The following is a 20,319-nucleotide window of genomic DNA, read 5'->3' as shown; positions in this document are numbered from 1 at the left end:
CCAAAATGATATGGAAAAACATTGAGCAGAATGAAACAAGTTTCTCGAGTAATGTATGCCGTTTCATGTTGTAAGTTGTCATACATCATTTAAAGCAAGAATTGGTTAAAAAATGGGATAACTCGATGAGAACGCAGATTCATTGCACAAACATTTTGTGTTACGTACAGTATCTGTTACTGATCAAAGGGAAGAAAAAGTAAGCTATAGTTGCAAGTTTTGTGTGAACCTTAAATATCTCTGTTCCAGTGTGAGCATCAACTGCACTGAATATATCATCTAATAGATAGATATCACAGTCTTGATACACAGCTCTGGCAAGTTGTATCCGCTGCTTCTGGCCACCACTAAGGTTAATGCCACGTTCTCCGATCTCTGTCTGGTCACCGTGTTCCATAATCTCCAAATCTTTCTCTAAGGAACACACCTTTATTACGTCCTTATATTTTTCAACGTTCATTGGGGAACCAAACAGTATATTTTCTTGGATTGTTGCATTCTGTATCCATGACGTTTGTGCCACATAAGCTGTAGTCCCACAAACCCTCACCTGTATAGAAAACCTTTATATTCATGGGCAGAGATGAGGAAGTGAACGATTCTGTGGGCTGAAAGTGGAAAAACAGTTCATACCTTTCCTGAAGTTTTGTGAAGCTCACCTAGAACAGAAGCCAATAAAGAAGATTTTCCTGATCCAACCATTCCAACAATTGCCGCAAGCTCTCCTTTCTTAACCTCAAAATTTATATCTTTAAGAACATGTTCGCCACCTTCGTCTTCCCATGCAAAAGTTCCTTCTTTCACCTCGACAGCTATTGCACCACCACAACCTTCCTCTCTCTCTACGTTGTTATCCTCCAATTCACAGCTGGTCAGATACCTATCCAACCTCCCCAAAGATATGATTGCTTGTGAGATCGAGATGAGAGTTTGTGGGAAACTTTGAATCGGTTCCTGTAAGATCTTGAAAACGGATGTTGTCGTGAAAACAGTCCCAGCATCAAGAGGGACTTTCATCAAAGTTGCAATACCAAATGTGAGTGCAGCTATTAGAATTGGGACGCTCCACAGCAAAATTAAGTTGCCAGAAATCAAGTACATAAATTTACTGAGCCAACTATACTCCTTCTCACGGGCAGCTTGGATTTTCTTGTAGAAGTGGTCTTCCCACGCTTGAAATTTGATGACACGCATGTTGTTCAGCATTTCAGTAGTAGCTTTCATCCTCACGTCTCGACTCATCATCACATTAAACTGAAACGAATTGTTTTTCCGAGTTATCGTCAGAGTTAGGAACATAACTCCAACAACTGCTGCCAATGAAACCACTGCAGAGACTCCGATATAAACATATATCAGCAACAAAGCAACTCCCACTTGAAACGGCATCAACCATAACGTATGCAGCTGGTAGACCAGATCCGCTAGCTGCTGGCAATCAACAGCCATATAATTCACTATTTGTCCGACTCCATGATCCTGCCTGGAGGAGCAGGACAATCTGAGCCCCTTCTTGTATATACCAGTCATCAGAACGGAACGCATAAGCATCCCCAGCTTCTGAGATAGAAAATTGAACTGATGGGAACAAAGAACTTCGACCACTTTCGCTATTAACAGAATCAATATCAGATAAAAACCTTGATACAAATTGCTTCTGTCCCCAGAAGTGAAACTGATGAAACTTTGGATAAGGACCGGGCCGACATACATAACAGCTAAGCGCACAAGAGCAAGAAAACCTGTGAAAGCAAGATCCTTCCAGAAACATCTGATCAGCATTGTTCTTACAGGGTTCTTTGAGTTCTCACTAGGCTTAGGCCAATAAAGTTCAAACAGTTCAGCCATACTCTGAGCCTGATGATCGAGTGGAAGCAAAGGGACTTCGTCCATTTTCAGAGGAGACTTATACCCTTTGCTCAGAATCGGATTCATCCAATGCCACACGGCTCTAGACAACAATGAAGCTGAAGCATAGCCACTCACATCAGAATCCTCTGTAGTCCGTTCATCTACTTTTGGTCTTGAGTTCTCATCAAGATCCTCATCAGCAACCAAATTAATCCCAGATGATCCTTTCACAGCAGCAACAAGCAGAAAAACGTAAAGCGGGAAGCTCACCAAGGAAAACAAATCATCCAATTTCATGTTGAGATCAACATTTTCACTACTAGAGACTAAACGAGCGATAGCCATAGCAGCAAACAGACATACAAGAACAAAGTCCACAGCCCAATACACTCGAAGGGGCAGCGGATGAGAGACAGCTCTAAACTTTTTCTCATGTGCAATAAGAACCAAAACAACCACATTAGCCATCATTTGAAACAATTTGAACAAAACCTCAATTAAGTTCCATTGAGATTCGACGCCTTTAGTGATGGCCAATATGCTGAGAACAGCATAGGCAGAGGCTAATAGAGCTGTGACGACAAAAGAAGCTTTAAACCACAAAGTGATTCTAAAACCATGACTATCACCTCCAAGAAGAGGTTTCTCAAGAACTGAGGATCCCAAATTTCGGCCATTAAGGAGTCGGAGATACAGCCGTTTCAGCACCAGTACAACAAGGGTGAGCAAGAACAGAAGGTTAATGGCTGAAAACAGAATCCTCTGCGGACATGGTGACAGAAAAATGAATTCCAGCCAGTGTAGTACAGTTGAAAAAGAACTCGAATCATCAAAGGAGGCTGAACACTCGAGGGACGTGAGCCATGAAACAGAAGACATGATCATCCAAAAGAACTAACCAGGAACTTGTACTCCTGAGATCAAAAGCAGAAAAATCACATAGAAATGTCAGAAAAAGGATCCTGCTGCGTTAGCTTACAAATACAGACGGAACAATCAACACGGATAAATCTAATATCGCACTAAGAGATCCATGCTATAGGTAACAAGTGAATGTGGTGTTTTCCCAAGAAAAAAGAATGAAATGTAGGAATGTGAAACATGAACTTCAAGAATGAAGTTCAACTGAAAATAAGCACCAGGAAATTATGAAAAGATCATATTCTTGGATAATTGGAGGATGTGATGCATAAAATAATGGGAAAAAATTCCCTATATCAATTAGCCGATATAAAATAAAGTTTTAAAAAAAAACTCTTATGCTCTTTGACTGCAAATTGACCATAAAAATAATTTTTTTTAATATTTTTACGCTTCTCTCACAAGTCACATCCCTATATATAATATTATATATTTATTAATAATAAAATATTTTTTAAATTAAATTATTAAAAATTAATTTATATATTATGGCCGCTACTGCATATGAGGGTGGGGCCCCACGCCCTCCTCACCCCTCAGCGACGGCTGTTGCCCATCCAACAAGGACGGCAACGCATCGCCCTCCACTTTTGGAGACGCCGATCGTCCAAATCTAGATGAGGGTGAGCAGGTGGGGGGTGGATAGGGGAGGAGGTCGAATTGGGTGGAAGTGGTGAGGGAAGAAGATGGGCGTGGGGGAGGCGGGGGTTGGGGGAGGGGGCGAAGTAGGGGGGCCGCAGGGGGTGGGGGTGGGTTATATAAATTATAATTATATATATTATAAGTATATCTTAACAATATAAATTATATATTATAATTTAAAATAATATATATTAATAGGTCTAGTTTGAACAATTAACTAAAAGGATATTTTAATCATTATTTTTATAAAAAATAAATTAAAGTTGACAAAGGGACGGTGTGATTATTTATTATAATATAGGGATAATTTTTTATATTAAAAATTTCGTAGAGAGAGTTTTTATATTTTTACATATCGAAGAATCAAAATGAATTTAACTCTAAAATAATAGGATCTGTTTAAAGTAAGGATTTACTTCTGGAACTTGCATCTGGAGTTTATTGACGAGGAATAGGAAAGTCAGCATCAAGTCAGTTTAATTGCATTTTTAATTCAATAATTATATTTATTTGATACTTTAGTTATGTAATTTATTATGATTGTACAACTAAGAAAACACATCTTATTAGCTTTTTTTTAATTATCAAAGCAACTTATGCCTTATCGTCGTTTTTTACATCAGCCACCACTTAATACGTCATTATAATTCAGCCAATAAAATTTGTTTTTTGAATTTTTCATTGACACATACCATTTTCCAACCAAATTTGTTTAAATCTCAAAATTAGAAAGATAAAAATAAAAAAAATCAGCTTACAATCCTAATAAATTATAAAAGAAAAGTATAATTATGGGACCAAAATATAATGAAAATGTGACCATAATCTAGTAATATCCGCATTTTCTTTCTATGGATTGTTCAAACAAGAAGAAAAACAAAAACTGGAAGTACCACAGCCTCTCATGTCCCTTTTACTTTCTTTCTTGGACACCCACTTTCAGCATTATTGCAAGACAAGATGAAAGCTCATCCCTAAATTGGATATTTTTTTATATGCAATTTCCACTGATATCACCAAACTACACTTCCATGACTCATAAATGATTAAGAAAAAGTCCAGCAACGGGCTTTAAAGGGTCATCATCACATAGTCAAAGTCATCTTTTGGCCTTTTGTTTCTTGTTATTAATACCATGGGCCAAAATGACAATTCAATTGCTTTTTACTTGTACGTATGCGTAATATAGATTCCGTTTACTGATAGGACATTTGTAACATCAGAATTCAAGTCCTGCCAGGAGCACTTAAGATGCTGCCCACTTTTATTTCTAAACTTTTTTTAACTCATTTTTTTCAAAAGAGTAAATTACTAACGTTTTCTTTTTTAAATTTATCATAATTATAAATATTTTTTTAAGATTAACGATTATAAAAAAACTACCCTTATATGATTGCCCATTATAAATAATATTTATCAAACAACTATTGATCTTATATGAAATTTGTAATTTTTCAGATGAGAAGAGAATATTTACAATTATAGCAAACCTTGAAAGTGTCGATTGCAGTTTATCCTTTTCTTTTGAACTTAAGGTCTTGTAGTGTTGATTTTAATATAATAATTAGGAAAGGCAGCGTTGACAGATATTACGTATTTAGTGCCACCAACCACCTAAATATGATAATGAAAATCCCTATCTATTTGTGTTTGGTGGAAAAGATGTTTATCTTTGAATGAAGTTGTGATTGTTCGGCAATTAACCTAAACTTCTACAAGACATTGTTGTGTGTACGAAGTCGTGGGCTCATTTCCAGTCATTATGCCCGCCAAAACGAAACAGTTCACGTGTTTCATTAAAGTCTTGTGCCACATTGTCAAAACCAAGTAACCCAGAAACCAAAAAAGCAAAAGAAGAATCGTCAAAACCAAGCCATTGGTGAATCAGACGATAATTCCCAGAATGAAATACCAAAGAGAATCTGCTGCAGATTGCAGTCCATTTAACACCACTCATTCTGATAAGTAAATGCATCGGTTAATTCGATGGAGTTGGATGAGAGAATACGACAGATTTCAGAATATCACATCCGGCAAAGGAATTTGAATCCCTAACAGTGAAACGCAACTTTATGAATTGTAAAAAAAACATGATTTCTCAGTGCTCACAACCTTAGTTTAGCCGTCCACATAGTCGACATGCCTAGATTAGGAAATACAAACATAACCGAGTTCAAAGTTGTTGCGGGACTGAAATGAAGATCAAAGTTCACATTCAAGATTGTTTGTAGTTGTGCGCCAGAGAGACTTATCATGTATATGACATCATTCATTGGGATGTAAAGAATAGAAAATAAGAGTCTTATGCAGCATCAACTCAGGAAAACCAACATATTTTTTGCATTGAATGGTAAGGCATGACAGGAGTAGTATAACATATACACAATTCTCTTCCCGTCCGCAACAAAACTGCATAAAATGAAATTAAAAAAGAACTGGCAATTTACACAAGTGCGTGAAATGTAAGTCTAGAATACAAATATTAGGTGCAGACCAGAGAATGCGGAACACAGAATTGGTTTTGAAGTGCTGAAATGTTGATATCACTTGTGCAGCGAAAACCATAATTCTGCTTGACTCCATCTGAACCATGTAATACCAAAAAAACAAGGAATTAACATCTTTAGTTTCTTAAAAAATGCCGCACCTAGTATTCTATTGAAAGGGCCAGCGCGTTATTTACCTCAAAAATTGTCAGATAAGCTGCACAACGGCAGCAACACGTAGGGCGCCATTTTGAAGAAGATCACCAAGCTCATTAAATAACAATGCTGTTCGCCAACCCCATCCCTTTGGAGCTTTTGGTAGAAGTGTTCCTGTTTGCTTATAGCTTCCAAAAACCATCACTTCTCTCTTTGATGGACATATCAACTGAAAGTTCATATATTGTAACACTTAGTTAACGACACATTATGGCCCCTCGACTAATGATGAAAAATTCTTGCAATAAGTACATTGGCTTAGTCAGTTCACCTGATATCTAGCAGTAACCTTTTCCCTGGAATCAACATACATATGAAGCTGGAATCATAAAAGGCAGAAAATGCAGCATTAGTTACATCATACTTTCATTTTCAAGAAATTTAATTTATTTTCAGGTGTACAAGCAAACAAAAGATCGTCTAACAGTTAGAGTGGTTCAACAAAGCTTTTCTAACATTGACTTAGAATAATGTGACAAAAAATAATTTTTTGGTAGCACTGTTTCCAAGAAGGCGCCTGTGTTTGGATAATTTTCAAAGAACAATGAACTCTTGTACATTTCAAAAACTAATTATTAAAACCTTCATGGGTTTGGTGAGCATCCAAAAGAAATGTAAGGGTGAGCAACAATTATTAAGTATCCTGGTTTTTATTTATAACAAAACTGGGACTGATATTAATATGATGATGTTACAGTAATGAAGCTGTTGTGACAAAGTAACATGAGTTTTAACACATTATTTCAGCATGATTCTAAGTTAGAAACCAAGTGTTACACAATTATTTTATTATAGCATGTGAGTTCGGGCATGAAGCTGTGGAGAACCAGTAGGGCATCTGTTCATAAGCATCATGGTAATTATTGGTGATTGGTGGTCTGGGGATTTAAGAGAATTCAAACTATGGAGACTGTTAGCAGCCAACAAGAACCAAGTGTTAAATCATGTCTGGGTGGTGCAAAATGCTCCCATGACCTGGGCTGCAAAAACACCCATCAAATTTGTGTTTGCAGCCAAAAATCGCAACTACAAGTACCTTTCTAAGTGGATCGCTGGTCTCTGCCTTCCGGCGATGAAGAAAAAGACCTGAATGACAGATGATAACAAAAAGTACAGCAATTAAATAATACAATCTTCCGAAGGCAAAATTTATTCTATTACAAAAGTTTAGGAAGAATACCAAGAGTACGGCGTCCTTGAGGATCTTCGTCACTAAAAGCCTGAACACTAATCTATGTATCCAACAGACCAAAAAAATCAGACTTCATTTATCAATCAAGATAGAGAGCGGGATCAACAGAATCAGCCGTAAATTACTTTTCTTTATTCATACCTTCCACAAGGAACCGGCATAAAATACTTCAGGGGAGTGCTTAACTTGGCCATCAGTGAGTCTATGCACATCATGAAATTCAACCCTGAAAAACCAATACAGGATGATCAAAGACTACAGTACAATAGTTTATTCCAGTAACTATCAAACACCAGTTTCGAGAAGCCAATTACTAAAGTTATATATTCTCAAAGTTCTCCATTAACTAGAACAAGTCAAAGACAGATCACTATTTCTATTATCCTAGTGCATAGATTTCATCTTCGCTCATAAAGTAAAGTGTAAGAGAAGGGTCAGCTACATTTTGTCATAACTATGGGCATTGAAGTACACAAAGTGGTTAAGGACCAAGTGGACAACCATTCTTTGACTGTTCCCACATGTATTCAAATCTACATTACCACCATCCATCTTGAACAATCTTAAAAGATTAACCATTACAGCAAAAATCTCAATGGCTGTGCCAGAAGAAAGGATGCCTTACGCAAAGCGAAAAGGTGGGAAATGGCTCAAAGGTGTCTTCATATCCAATGATATAGAGCTATTTGAATTCTCCCACTCAATCCCTGCAGTACGCTCAGGTGAGTCAACCATTTGCACGGAAATGCAACTGGGACTTGACCTAGGGGTTAAGGATCCTGCCAGTCTGCTCTGCAGACCTGTCTCATATTCTCTTCCCATGTGCACCTCGTGCACGTTAGTGACATCATTTGATCCCTGACTGAGCCCAACCAATGCTGTCAACCCATCCCCAGCAAGGTCCCCATTGTTGTCAGCTCTGTTCTCTGGGTCATCATTAGCTGGAGGTTGCTGATTACTTCGGTTGCCAATACCAAATGGAACGCGAGAAAAGACATAACGAGTTGGAGGCCAAGCAACTACAGGCACAGATGTAGTTCCGCGTCCAATTCCAGCTAATCCATCAATAGGGCCCCTGTCATGTACACGCACTGGCCTAAAGAGCCCATTTCTTTCCCCTTGAGCAGAACTGGTGATATAGACATGCCCTATGTCATTGGCAGGTAAATTGTTGTGGTCATGATCTTGCACATAGTATCCAGATGCTGCACGCGAGTACCCGAATGGTTGTCTACATGCACATGCCATACTCACGAGAGAGCAACTTTTGCATGTATCTGCACCAATTTCATGGACTCTCTGGCTTAAGAGCATCTATAACATGCAGAAAATGGTGAGAGCAGTACAAGTGAGATCTGTGGCAATAAATGAACTATATCAAAGAATCAATCACAAAGTTCTATTATGGGACGTCGAAAACATAATATGCATTGCATCAACAAATAAACTAATGTAGTAACATCCCTAATCATCAAATTCAGCTGAAACCAGCTTGCTACTGTAAAACAAGCAGGTTACTCAGAAATATGACTTTTCAGATCCTCCCTGAGGATGAGCACTATTTAAGCAAATGTACGCAAGAAGTCAGTAATATACCTGTAACCACAAAGCATCATTCACTGCTTTGCAAGGGAAGCCCATCTCTTCAAGATGCTTTCTTACATTTAAGAGTGCCTCAAAAGACATGTTACAGTATAAAAGAGAGCCCCCTTCAAAAATACTGAGAAAAGAATCATAATCTTCTCCGCTCATCCCATATTGCCGTTTTAGGCAAGTTTTAACCTCTCTTCTGCCCACAATCCTACCGCCCCATGTCAGAGGTGACATGTTGCATCTTTCCCATTCATTTGGCATCAATACATTACAGGAAGAGTTCATCGACTTGCATTGCATTTGATCTCCTGGAGACCAACTGCTGTTCAATTGGTAGCTGGACTCCTCATCTGATGGTCCTTCTGAGGCCAAACCACTGCCTGCTGACCCACTCATTCCAACACGGACACCTATATGTACATTCAGATAAGAACTTGGGGCACTAGTGTCATCTGCATAAAATGCATTACTTGCTGAAGGTCGTCCACTGTTGCAATTATATCTCGACTCCAAATTAGATTTATTGCATGCTGTTTGGGCTTGATCATAGTTGGCAAAGTCAGCATGGGAATCCACAATGGAATCTGCAAGCTCAAACAAAATACTATGAGCTGCATTGTGGCCTTCAAATTCATCTTTTGATTTTGAGCGTCCTCTTCCAGTTTCCAGCAATTCATTTTTCCTTTCATCAGCCAAATGTTTCCCATTCACTTTGGGAGAATCAGAAGAGATACTTCCTACCACCTCACAACTTGAACTTCCCTGCTCCTGATGTTGTTCGTTGCAAGGCGTACCTTTTGCAAGAAGAGTGTATAGTGCCAGTTCAAACCTTCCCAGTTTCCAGAAAAAGAATCAGATAACTTTCAGCATTACAACTATATAACTTTTACCTTACAATACAAATGAGAATCCTCACCGTTTCTCTTCACTGGGCACCCATAATTCGTCTGAGGTAAGTAGAGCCAGTAATGTTTGAGAGGAAAGTTTTGGGAGCACCTGATATAGATAAGAGGTTGGATATAGCTCATCAAATCTTAAAGAGAAAAACAAAACAAAGTACTATGTCCTATCACCAGTCAAAGCTTAAGAGAAAGTATGTCCGAAAGCTCATAGCACTATACTGCCAGAAGATTTAAACATGTACCTCTCTCAATTCTTGAGCACCACTTTGACAGAGGTAGCCCCAACAAGCATTTCTAACACGTTCCCCATGTATGCCATAGTCTTGGCTCTCAGCAAAGACCTACACTAAGATGAATGTCAGTCCACAGTAAATGACTTATATTCAAGTAAGTCGATGTTATATTGTTATCATTCTAAAAAATAATTAGACCTGATAAGTTAAGAAGTTTGAAGACCACAATTCTGCTATGATGAAGTCTGTGCAAATTTCGCATAAATCCTGCATGTAACATGTCAAAGATGTAAGGCAATGCAGAGACAATAAATTTATGCAACAGAGGTTGAGGCAAAAAAGCATAAAGAATTTTCTCTGAGCAGTTGAACATTAAAAGTGAAGTGGTATCCATCAATACAACTTTGTAAACATTTGACTGCTCTAAATCTGGTGAGACCGAACACTGACAAAGACAAGGAAAGAGTTTGGTTCTGCACTACATCCCTCTACATAAATGAAATCCTTTGGATCTGTAACTGCTGCCATTGTTTACCTGAAGGTCAAGAAAAGATGCAGCAGCTAGAACCCGAAATGCATTATTGTCATTAAGCTTAGGATAATGTCCATAGAGGTAGGCCAAAGCTATTTCCATTGCTTCACCATTTACATTTTTATCATCCACGTGCAAGGTCAAAACCGGCGCACTGGCTTCTTTCCATGGGCCCTGGAGCATCTTCCTGCAGAGTACAGGTGAATTTAAGTAATGTCTTTTACAATTGAAGAGCAAACTTGTAGGGTGAAAAAACAAGTCGCACATACAAGAAAACAAAATCACATTTCAACATCATTGTCCTTTACTAATAAGAAAACAGTCACTCAACAATAATTTTGGTAGTTCTTTTGTTTTTTGTTGAAGATAGTCGATTAATTTCACAGAGTTAACAGAGTCATTTCATTTGTCGGTCCTCAAGCAACTGGCAGCGAACAAGTTCACCAAAACAATCAATGTAGAGGGCCCAAATTGACAGGTATCTACACAAAACATTCTGTCCAACCCTATCACTTGCTAACTAATGTAATCAACTAATATCCAACCCCAATTCAATATCAAATAGGTCTAAAGTAACAACTATATAACTTTAATAGCTCTTTATTGATCTTTTAAGATATATATCGAAAGAGGAAAGATGGTATACCGAAAGTAAGAACTCCGGGAGAGTATGAGGCGATGAAGATGATAAGTGGACTCCATGGCGTTTAAAACGACGTCGGAAAAAACACCATTATTAAACCCTTCCAATTGAATGTGATCGCAGAGTGACGCGAGGTTGCAATCCAGTGTGGCGCGATGCATCTCGCCTCCTCCCCGTCTCTCTCCGCTGGTGCTACTGGCACTGTTATCGGAATGAGAGGACTCTTTCGTCATCTCCACCGTTCCTCCGGCTTCCCCGCGGTGGCTCCGGTGATTGTATCGCTGACTTGAGTAGTGATGCGGTTCTGATGCCAATGATTGAGGTGGCGGAGGTTCCATGGCGTACATATACATACGACGGATGTGTATGTATAGCTGGAATTTCTATGCGGATTTTTAAAACGGGGATTGCATGCGATCCGAGAGTGATAAATTGCTACAGAGTGCAGTGGGTGGATAGTGTGAAGGAAAGAACGGGGAAGAAATGGCAAATTGTGAAAATGCCTCTAGATTTGTTAAAATTTTATAAGTAGTCCCAATTTCTTTGTTTATTTAATTTTTGGACCCGATACTCTGCTCAAATATTCAAAGATCGGTCAAAATAAAATGATTAATTATGCTTAGACTTCTTTAAAAAATATAAAATTAAAAGAAAAAATTACGCTCACACTCTTTAGAAAAATTCACCATTTAACTTGACCTTCTTTTGTTATGATTTAAATTAATAATACATATATTAACAAAAAAAATATATAAATTTCTAATAATTTTATATTTATAAGAAAAAATATATAATAATATTAATCTCACTCCATATCTATGTACATATAACGTTGATTTTATATATATTACATATCCCCTTATAAGTACAAAGTCATACATTGGGACGTCAACATAATGTACAAAATTAAAAATTTATACAACTTTTTGGTCAATAGCACCATTTTTTGTCGAACCCAATGCAAAGGGGTCAGTGCATATAAATACTTTTTGATAGTATGTAAGTGTACTTTTAAAATCTTTTTTATCAATATAATTTTATATTTTTAAAAAAAGTTCAGATGTAATTAACCTAAAATAAAAAGTTAAGGGAATTAAAAAAGTGACCGATTGAGAAACATTAAAATCTCAACTAGGATAAACTTTGTTTTTAACTTTATGGATTTTTTAAATTATGATAGTTTTATGGTTTTTAATGTCATTGTTATAATATAAGTAGATTTTACATGCCAATTGTTCTAATATTTTATTTATTCAAACACTTTAAATTTTTATTTTTCAAATAATATTCGTCATCTCTAAATTCTTACACATGTTATAAGATTTAGTAGCTTATAAGTTAGTGGAACAATTATATTATACTTTCTTGAGATTTAATGTAATTATATGTAAACGCTTTATGATTTAAAAAATTATATCTCATGATATTTGTTTATGTCAATAGATAGAACCCCATAATAGCCTGTCGGAATTATTGATATTAGTAAAAAAGTTTAATGAAAATTCACATTGATTCGTTATTCATTTATTGCGTACCAAATAAATATTTTCTGATCAAAATATCCTTATAATGGTGAAATATATATCTTATTACAAGCATTATCGTGTGAATATGTATGATGACAATTTGATTAAAAATTATTTGTTTTATTTATAATAAATTAATTAGAGATAAAATAATAGTTTTTATTTTTTTGCTAATATTAATAAGTTTGAAATTTTGAGCAAGGGGTGAGTGTACGTTCAGTCTAATAAAAATGGTCAAGACTTAATTGATTTTTCTTTTTTATTTTTTGAAAAAAAAAAAAAAAAAGTGGGACAAAAGCTCTTCGGTTGATTGCCACTAAACGCTACTTCGTAGCTAAAAGTCGCGGTACATATAAAGGACGCGCACGACAGCAGCAATCTTTCAGAACAGGGTCACTCTCGTTCAGTCGCTCAAAATTCTCAGCAAACCCCCGTCTTTGATCCGCCAGCCCACCCTAAAAATTCAAGAATGAGGGCGCTGTTCATAGGCCGAGGTAAATTGTTGTCAAATTTCTGTTTCTTTGATTCTTCTTTGCTTTTATTGGGATATTATAGAGCACTGTATCAAGAACATGATAATTGATATCATAGTTTCGTTACTTTTTGATGGGATTGTGGGGGAATAGTTTGTTTATTTCTAGCTGTTGAGATTAACTGAGTTACTTAGGGGGTTCTGTTTTTGTCAAATTCGTGCTACTTTAATATCAGCATATTTGTTTACCTTTTTCTTTTATGTTTATTTAATTTTTATGTGCGTTTCTGGTTTATGTGTCTTTAGCAGGGTTGAAAATTCAGATTGAGCTGAAACCCTTTTGCCTGTCTAACTCTTGTAAGAGATTTTCATATTCTAATGATGGACCCTCTGATATGGATGTTCATAAAGAAAATGAAGGCCCCTTCAAGAAGGGGAGGTGGACCGTTTCTGATATTAATGCTGGAAATGGCCAAACTTTGAGAAAACATGAAGTTGTTAGGCGTGCGGTTGAGAATGCCTGTCACGTTCTGGAAAGTGGTCCTTGGGGACCTTCCTTGGAGAATGCTCTGTCTACAGTTGATGATAAACCTCAGGCAGATGTGGTTATTGGAGTTTTGAGGAGGATGAAGGATGTTGATTTAGGTGTTAAGTATTTTAGATGGGTTGAGAGGGTGACCAATCAAGTGAATTCTCCAGAAACATATAATTCGCTTCTCATGTTAATGGCTAGGTGTAAGAAATTTGACGGATTTGAACATGTTTTCGAGGAAATGAGTCTTGCTGGATTTAGTCCTTCTTTCGAAACAAGCGTGGAATTAGTTTCCAGCTGTGTGAAGGCACAAAGATTGAAAGAGGCATTTGATCTTATTGAAACCATGAGAAAATTTAAATTCCGCCCTGGGTTTTCGGCTTACACAACGCTTATAGGTGCATTGGCTATGGTTCATAAGCCCAATCACCCTGATCTCATGCTTTCCCTCTTTTATCAGATGCAGGAGTTAGGATATGAAGTTAATGTGCATTTGTTCACAACTTTAATTCGTGTACTCGCCCGTGATGGCCGGGTGGATGCTGCTCTCTCCTTGTTGGATGAGATGAAGAGCAATTCATTTGATGTAGACATCGTTCTCTATAATGTATGTATTGACTGCTTCGGTAAGGTTGGTAAGGTGGATATTGCTTGGAAATTCTTTCATGAGATAAAATCCCATGGTCTCATGCCTGATGATGTGTCATATACGAGCATGATAGCAGTTCTCTGCAAGGCTAGTAGGTTGACTGAAGCTGTTGAGTTGTTTGAGCAAATGGAGCAGAATCGCACTGTGCCCTGTGCATATGCTTACAACACCATGATCATGGGTTATGGTTCTGCTGGACGGTTTGATGAAGCTTATGGTTTGCTTGAGAGGCAAAGACTGAAGGGGTCCATACCAAGTGTGATTGCTTACAATAGCCTTCTTACTTGTCTTGGTAAGAAAGGAAAAGTAGACGAGGCTTTAAAAATTTTTAATGAGATGAAAAAGGATGCCATGCCGAACCTCTCTACGTATAATATTCTTGTAGACATGCTTTCTAGGACAGGAAAACTTGATGCAGCTTTAGAGATGCAAAATGATATGAAGGAAACTGGCTTGGTTCCAAACATAATGACTGTTAACATTATGATTGATCGACTGTGTAAAGCTAACAAACTTGACGAGGCTTATTCCATTTTTCAGGGCATGGATCATAAAGTTTGTCCCCCAAATAAAGTTACATTTTGTTCATTGATAGATGGCATGGGTAGGCATGGCAGAGTAGATGATGCGTATAGATTGTACGAGCAGATGTTAGATTCTGATGTGATTGCGGATGCAATTGTCTATACATCTCTCATCAGGAGCTTTTTCAAATCTGGCAGAAAGGAGGATGGGCATAAGATTTACAAGGAAATGGTTCGCAGAGGCGTTTCTCCAGACCTTACACTCCTTAATACCTATATGGATTGTGCATTTAAAGCTGGTGAAACAGAAAAAGGCAGAAGTTTGTTTGAGGAAATTAAGTCTCGGTTTACCCCTGATGCACGGAGCTATTCGATTCTAATTCATGGTCTCATAAAGGCTGGATTTGCTCGCGAGACATATGAGCTATTCTACGCAATGAAAGAACAGGGGTGTGTTCTTGATACCCTTGCTTATAACACTGTTATAGATGGATTCTGCAAATCAGGTAAAGTGAACAAAGCTTACCAGCTTTTGGAGGAAATGAAGGCAAAAGGTCATCAACCAACTGTAGTTACTTATGGTTCTGTCATTGATGGGCTTGCTAAGATTGACAGGCTTGATGAAGCCTATATGCTCTTTGAAGAAGCAAAATCATTTGGCGTGGAATTAAATGTAGTTGTTTATAGTAGTCTCGTGGATGGGTTCGGAAAGGTGGGTAGAATTGATGAAGCATATCTCATCATAGAGGAAATGATGCAAAAGGATTTAATGCCGAATGTCCAAACATGGAATTGCTTGCTTGATGCACTTGTGAAGGCAGAAGAAATAGATGAAGCCCTTGTCTGCTGGAATTCTATGAAGGACTTGAAATGCACTCCTAATATCATAACCTATAGCATCCTTATAAATGGTCTTTGTAGGGTTCGAAAATTCAACAAAGCCTTTGTTTTTTGGCAGGAGATGCAGAAACAAGGGTTGAAACCTAACGCAATCACCTATCTCACGATGATATCTGGGCTCGCCAAGGCTGGAAATGTATTGGAGGCCGACAAACTCTTTGAGAGGTTCAAGGCCAATGGAGGTATACCTGATTCTGCATGCTATAATACAATGATAGAAGGGTTAAGCATAGCAAATAGGGCAACGGAAGCATATAAGCTATTCGAAGAAACCAGGCTGAAGGGTTGTAACATATATACCAAAACTTGTGTGGTTCTATTGGACGCCCTGCATAAAGCTGAATGTATTGAGCAGGCAGCAATAGTGGGTGCTGTATTAAGGGAAACAGCTAAATCGCAGCATGCTTCCAGATCATTGTAAAGATATAAGAGGCGGCGTTTTTCAGTGGGGCAGAGATATACTTGCTTTTGGCACATATTTGGAGCTTCAATATATATCAGAGGAAGAATGCAAAGTGGATTATCAATGTTATTCTGTACTGCCTTCTTTATCGGTGATGGACTCAGTATTCGTCGAAGCAGTTCTGGTATACACTTAAAACCAAATATCACGAATTCAACATGGATTCCCATGGCAAATAGGGCCTGGAGGTATGATATTCATGTCAGTAATACTATAACTCGGGAAGCACTTGATATATTCTATTCAATATTCTCCCCTTAATTGGAACTTGGAAAGCTATCTATTGGTTCTTCAACCGAACTATAGGTCCTTGAAATTTCTGTTGTACCTTTATTAGTATTTCTGTTGGAACAGATCAAGCTCAGCATCCCTTTTCAACACCTTGTGATTGATCTACATTGCATACATGTACAGATAACACAGATGTTTGATACTTCTGACGAGATGGGTTCTACCATTGTAAAAAGAACAGTTTCTTGTCTTTTGATTCGTGTTTTCATTCTTTGTCCTTTGTATGTTGCTTCCTGTTGTGGGTAACTTCAAATGGTCTTCTTTTGCAGTTACGGAACAAGATGCCACCTGTAGCATGATGTTCTTCTGTCCCTTGTTCTATCTGCTCTCTGTAATAAGGGTTGAGACTTGACAAGAACTGCTGTCAAGACACAAACTTGGATTCTCCAACAAGTTCCCAGATGGCTCATGCATTCGCCTCAAATATGTCTTGTTTAAATTTATTGCACTGTCTCTGATTTTTTGAAAAAATATACTTCAAAGAAATGTATCATTGATTAGATAACATATGAGCCCTTTCTGCATGCAGGAGAGAGTGCTCACACACACACACACACACAGAGACACATACATTTTAGGTTGTCTTCTGAATAGTTGTAAAGTGATTTACTGTGATACTCTTTAGTTCGGTGGTTAAGAGAAATCATTTCCAGACCTGACTCATTAAACACTATATTCTGATAGTTTTCTGTTTCAGTGGCAACTCAACAACTCATTAGAGGAAAAAGAAAAATGTAGCAACTAGTAATACTACAGTACTTTTGTTTACTCTAGTAAGGGTATTGCAATGCGGTGGCAGGCTAGGCAGCATTAGTCACCACCCGTTGCCATTGCCTAGATTGAGCAGCACTTTGCACTGCATTTCCCACCGCCCACCTTCTTGGCCAGGCAGGGGAGGTGCAGATGTGGTGTTGAAGAGGAGGCGTTGGCAGCTGATTTTGAAAACATAACAGGGCGTTTAGGCTACTTTCTTGATTTGGAGTGTTTAATGGGCATTTTATCCATTTTAACTGGTTTTTGGCCAAATTTTTGCCCTCTTCAGCACAAAAAATGTAGAGGTTAATATCATTGATGGCTAAAGTTGAGAAAGATAAGCTGGCTTTAAATACTATACTAAAATAATATGCAGATAAAATTAAAGTTTAAAAACAGGATTTCTTTATTAATTTCCTGTTCAAGGTTTTCTTGACGCGATTCTATCTCGTTGGTCCGACTTCTGTACAGTAAAATATTTATAAATTAATGCTTTATAAATTAATAAACTTTTTAAAATAATAAAATCTTCGATCTCGACTTTGGCCTTTGTAAAAACTCATCAAATTCGATAAGATAATAAGATAATATTTTTCTGAAAATCCCTTTATAAATATTAGGTCCCATTAAAACTCTAAATTAATAATTCATAAATATTATAATTATAAATATTAAATTTGAAGTCTGTAATGCTTTACGCATTTAATCATTTATAGATGATTTTGCCATGCCTTTTAGATGAGAAGACATGGTTGGGTGATATGAATTATTTTATTTCCATATTGAGATTTATATAGTATATGTTTCATTAATATAGTTAATTGGTTATAATAGTAATTTAAGTGCAACGGATTAATGTAAACATGTATATTTAAATAATTCCAATAAATTGATACATGCGTCCATGAATATAATAATTAATTATATACAATGAATTGATATTATACATGAATATATTTAATTAGTTACAAAGAATTGGTTGATGCATGAATATAATCAATTAAACATATATGAATTCATTTATTTTCAATACATATGTACTAAATTTACTGAATTTAAAAAGTTTATTTTTTAATTAATAAAATATTAATTTATCGATATATTAATATTTTTCTAAATTAATAAAATTTCATGATTCCAAAATTATTAATTTATAAAAGTTTCACTGTATTTATCAGACCAAACAAAGCCGTAGAGGATGGGGCATTTCAGATATGACCGTTGTGAAAACAATTCAACTTTCTAATCCTTCCCCTTAAAAATTCAAATTCACAAATGACCGTTACCTAATCTTTTCACTCCCCTTTTTTCTTGATTACATTTACACCCTATCATCATCATCAACATCATCTTATATCAATCCTCAGCAAACATTTCTCCTAAAACAAAAAACATTCTCTCTGTGCTCTTACAGGTGAATACTTTTGAATTCTTGAAGAAGTTCTGCAAGAAATATGGCGTTGAGGCCTATTGACAATGCATTGCCAGTCACTCCTGAAAGACCCAAGAAGCAAGCAAAAATCGTAATCCCGGCTCACAACGAGAAGCAACAATTGCCGGAACTTGTTGTGAATGACGAAAACAAAGCCCCTTTACCGCAACCATCTTCTGCGGATGCTTCCATTGACTACGTTTCCTCTGAAAATCTCAAAGCATTTCAAGACCCGGATGTTAAGATTCAGGTTTTCTTTGGGTCTCTTGAATTCTTTGTTCTTCATTTGTGCATCTTTGATAAAAAATCGCTTTTTGGATATTTCTTTTCCTTGGCTTTTCTGTATTTAGTTGGATGTTGGAATTTTTTGCAGGGTCTTGTTGGTGGGTTAGAGTCTAAAGATTGGTTGAAGGTTTGTGAATCACTCAATGATATTAGGCGTTTTGCGCTCTATCACTCCGGTCTCTTGCTGCCATTTCTGTAAGTTTTGTCATTCCTCTCTCTCTCTCTCTCTCTCTCTCTCTCTCTGTATGTATGTATCTATCTACAGAGTTAATTTGTGTTGGCTTCAAGATTCATTTGTGGAGGGATGTTTGGTGAGTGTAGGGACAAAGTGCTTTCACTGATGGTGAAGGCAATCAAGAATCCAAGAAGTGCACTGTGCAAGACCTCTATCATGGCTGCTTCTGATATTTTTAAGGCCTTTGGTGGAAGTTTACTCGACTCCACTTCTGACGCTTTCAACCAGTTGGTAAAAGATCAACTCAAATTTCCCCCGTTCTCTATGTACGAGTTCTTTTTCTCTTATTTTCTTGTGTTTTTGCAGTTGTTGCAGCTATTACTGAAAGCTTCCCAAGATAAGAAATTTGTATGTGAAGAAGCAGACAGGGCATTGTTGGCAATGGGGGAGGTCATGTCTCCTCTTCCCTTGCTCCACAAGCTCGGTTTGTACGCCGGGCACACAAACCTCAGAGTCAGAGCAAAAGCTGCAATTTCTATCTCTAACTGTGTTTCCAGAATGGTAAGTGAAGACAATAACTTCACATTCATCAACTAACACGAGTACTTCTAAACTTTTATAGCTCACATGTATGAAAATGCTTCTCAGGATCTGAAAAGTATGGAAGAATTTGGCTTGGTTTCATTGATCAAAATCGTGTCAAATTTGTTAAACGACAAGCTTCCCGAGGCAAGAGAGGCAGCAAGAGGTATTGCAATTTCACTGTTCAGCGCAATTACAGAGAATGAAGAAGAGAAGCAGGAGGCCTGGCAAAGCTTTTGCCAGTCTAATCTTCCAGCCATTCGTGCACAAGCTATGGTTAAACTTGTTTCGTCTTAATTTAGTAGTAGTAGTGTAAGGAAATTGGATTGAAGTATCTTTTAGCTTCAGTTCTGATGTGATGAGATTTAATTCCTTCCATGTAAAAATCATGTTTACATGATTCTATGTTAGGACAATGTCTAATAATGCCATCATTTGTTCTCATTTACTAATATGAAACTGGCAATATCCGAAATCCTGAATTAGCACAGCAGAGTTATTATCTCCCATAGCTCACAGATGTT

General features: G+C 37.1%; 4 protein-coding genes across 5 annotated transcripts in view; 2 read left to right on the top strand and 2 right to left on the bottom strand.

Moving 5' to 3' along the window:
* The window catches only part of LOC105171525 (ABC transporter C family member 4), a gene marked incomplete in the record, with an annotated part of 6,525 nt that extends 3,491 nt beyond the window's left edge, over window positions 1-3,034 (bottom strand). Inside the window, 2 exon segments of the mRNA XM_020697160.1 lie at window positions 230-550; window positions 634-3,034. Of these exon segments, the coding sequence (XP_020552819.1) occupies window positions 230-550; window positions 634-2,736 (2,424 nt within the window).
* LOC105171524 lies at window positions 5,729-11,690 on the bottom strand. Its single transcript, XM_011092673.2, has 13 exons — window positions 11,215-11,690; window positions 10,572-10,755; window positions 10,235-10,303; window positions 10,046-10,144; window positions 9,818-9,897; window positions 8,905-9,730; window positions 7,934-8,622; window positions 7,450-7,534; window positions 7,297-7,348; window positions 7,153-7,202; window positions 6,388-6,435; window positions 6,098-6,285; window positions 5,729-5,997 (listed from the first exon to the last, which is right to left on the bottom strand). Exons 1-12 carry the CDS (start codon window positions 11,562-11,564, stop codon window positions 6,109-6,111), a joined length of 2,709 nt encoding a protein of 902 aa, XP_011090975.1. The 5' UTR covers window positions 11,565-11,690; the 3' UTR covers window positions 5,729-5,997; window positions 6,098-6,108.
* LOC105171523 (pentatricopeptide repeat-containing protein At3g06920) lies at window positions 13,087-17,022 on the top strand. 2 transcript variants are annotated; one of them, XM_011092672.2, is made up of 3 exons: window positions 13,087-13,231; window positions 13,519-16,465; window positions 16,838-17,022. In XM_011092672.2, the coding sequence occupies exons 1-2, from the start codon at window positions 13,207-13,209 to the stop codon at window positions 16,233-16,235; spliced, it is 2,742 nt and encodes a 913-aa protein (XP_011090974.1). In that variant the 5' UTR covers window positions 13,087-13,206; the 3' UTR covers window positions 16,236-16,465; window positions 16,838-17,022. The 2 variants fall into 2 exon arrangements, with proteins under 2 accessions (XP_011090974.1, XP_011090971.1); XM_011092669.2 differs by having other exon boundaries at window positions 13,102-13,231; window positions 13,516-16,465.
* On the top strand, window positions 18,617-20,245 carry LOC105171520 (crescerin-1). The gene is made up of 5 exons (XM_011092665.2): window positions 18,617-19,003; window positions 19,127-19,233; window positions 19,360-19,504; window positions 19,580-19,774; window positions 19,862-20,245. The coding sequence occupies exons 1-5, from the start codon at window positions 18,776-18,778 to the stop codon at window positions 20,090-20,092; spliced, it is 906 nt and encodes a 301-aa protein (XP_011090967.1). The 5' UTR covers window positions 18,617-18,775; the 3' UTR covers window positions 20,093-20,245.

This window comes from Sesamum indicum, linkage group LG10, assembly GCF_000512975.1.
Source record: "Sesamum indicum cultivar Zhongzhi No. 13 linkage group LG10, S_indicum_v1.0, whole genome shotgun sequence".
NCBI lineage: Eukaryota > Viridiplantae > Streptophyta > Magnoliopsida > Lamiales > Pedaliaceae > Sesamum > Sesamum indicum.
The sequence above is the reverse complement of the archived record's forward strand: the minus strand, read 5'-3'. Positions and strand labels throughout refer to the sequence as shown.

Excerpts from the sequence above, each read along its gene's own strand:
- LOC105171524 (XM_011092673.2), bottom strand. The coding sequence starts at position 11,564 with ATGTATATGTACGCCATGGAACCTCCGCCACCTCAATCATTGGCATCA. Across the intron at positions 9,731-9,817 it reads GTGCCCAGTGAAGAGAAACG|GTTTGAACTGGCACTATACA; the intron begins GTGAGGATTCTC and ends GAAACTGGGAAG. Across the intron at positions 6,436-7,152 it reads CCAGCGATCCACTTAGAAAG|CTTCATATGTATGTTGATTC; the intron begins GTACTTGTAGTT and ends TTATGATTCCAG.
- LOC105171523 (XM_011092669.2), top strand. The coding sequence starts at position 13,207 with ATGAGGGCGCTGTTCATAGGCCGAG. Across the intron at positions 13,232-13,515 it reads GGCGCTGTTCATAGGCCGAG|CAGGGTTGAAAATTCAGATT; the intron begins GTAAATTGTTGT and ends ATGTGTCTTTAG.
- LOC105171520 (XM_011092665.2), top strand. The coding sequence starts at position 18,776 with ATGGCGTTGAGGCCTATTGACAATGCATTGCCAGTCACTCCTGAAAGA. Across the intron at positions 19,505-19,579 it reads CTGACGCTTTCAACCAGTTG|TTGTTGCAGCTATTACTGAA; the intron begins GTAAAAGATCAA and ends GTGTTTTTGCAG. Across the intron at positions 19,775-19,861 it reads CTAACTGTGTTTCCAGAATG|GATCTGAAAAGTATGGAAGA; the intron begins GTAAGTGAAGAC and ends AATGCTTCTCAG.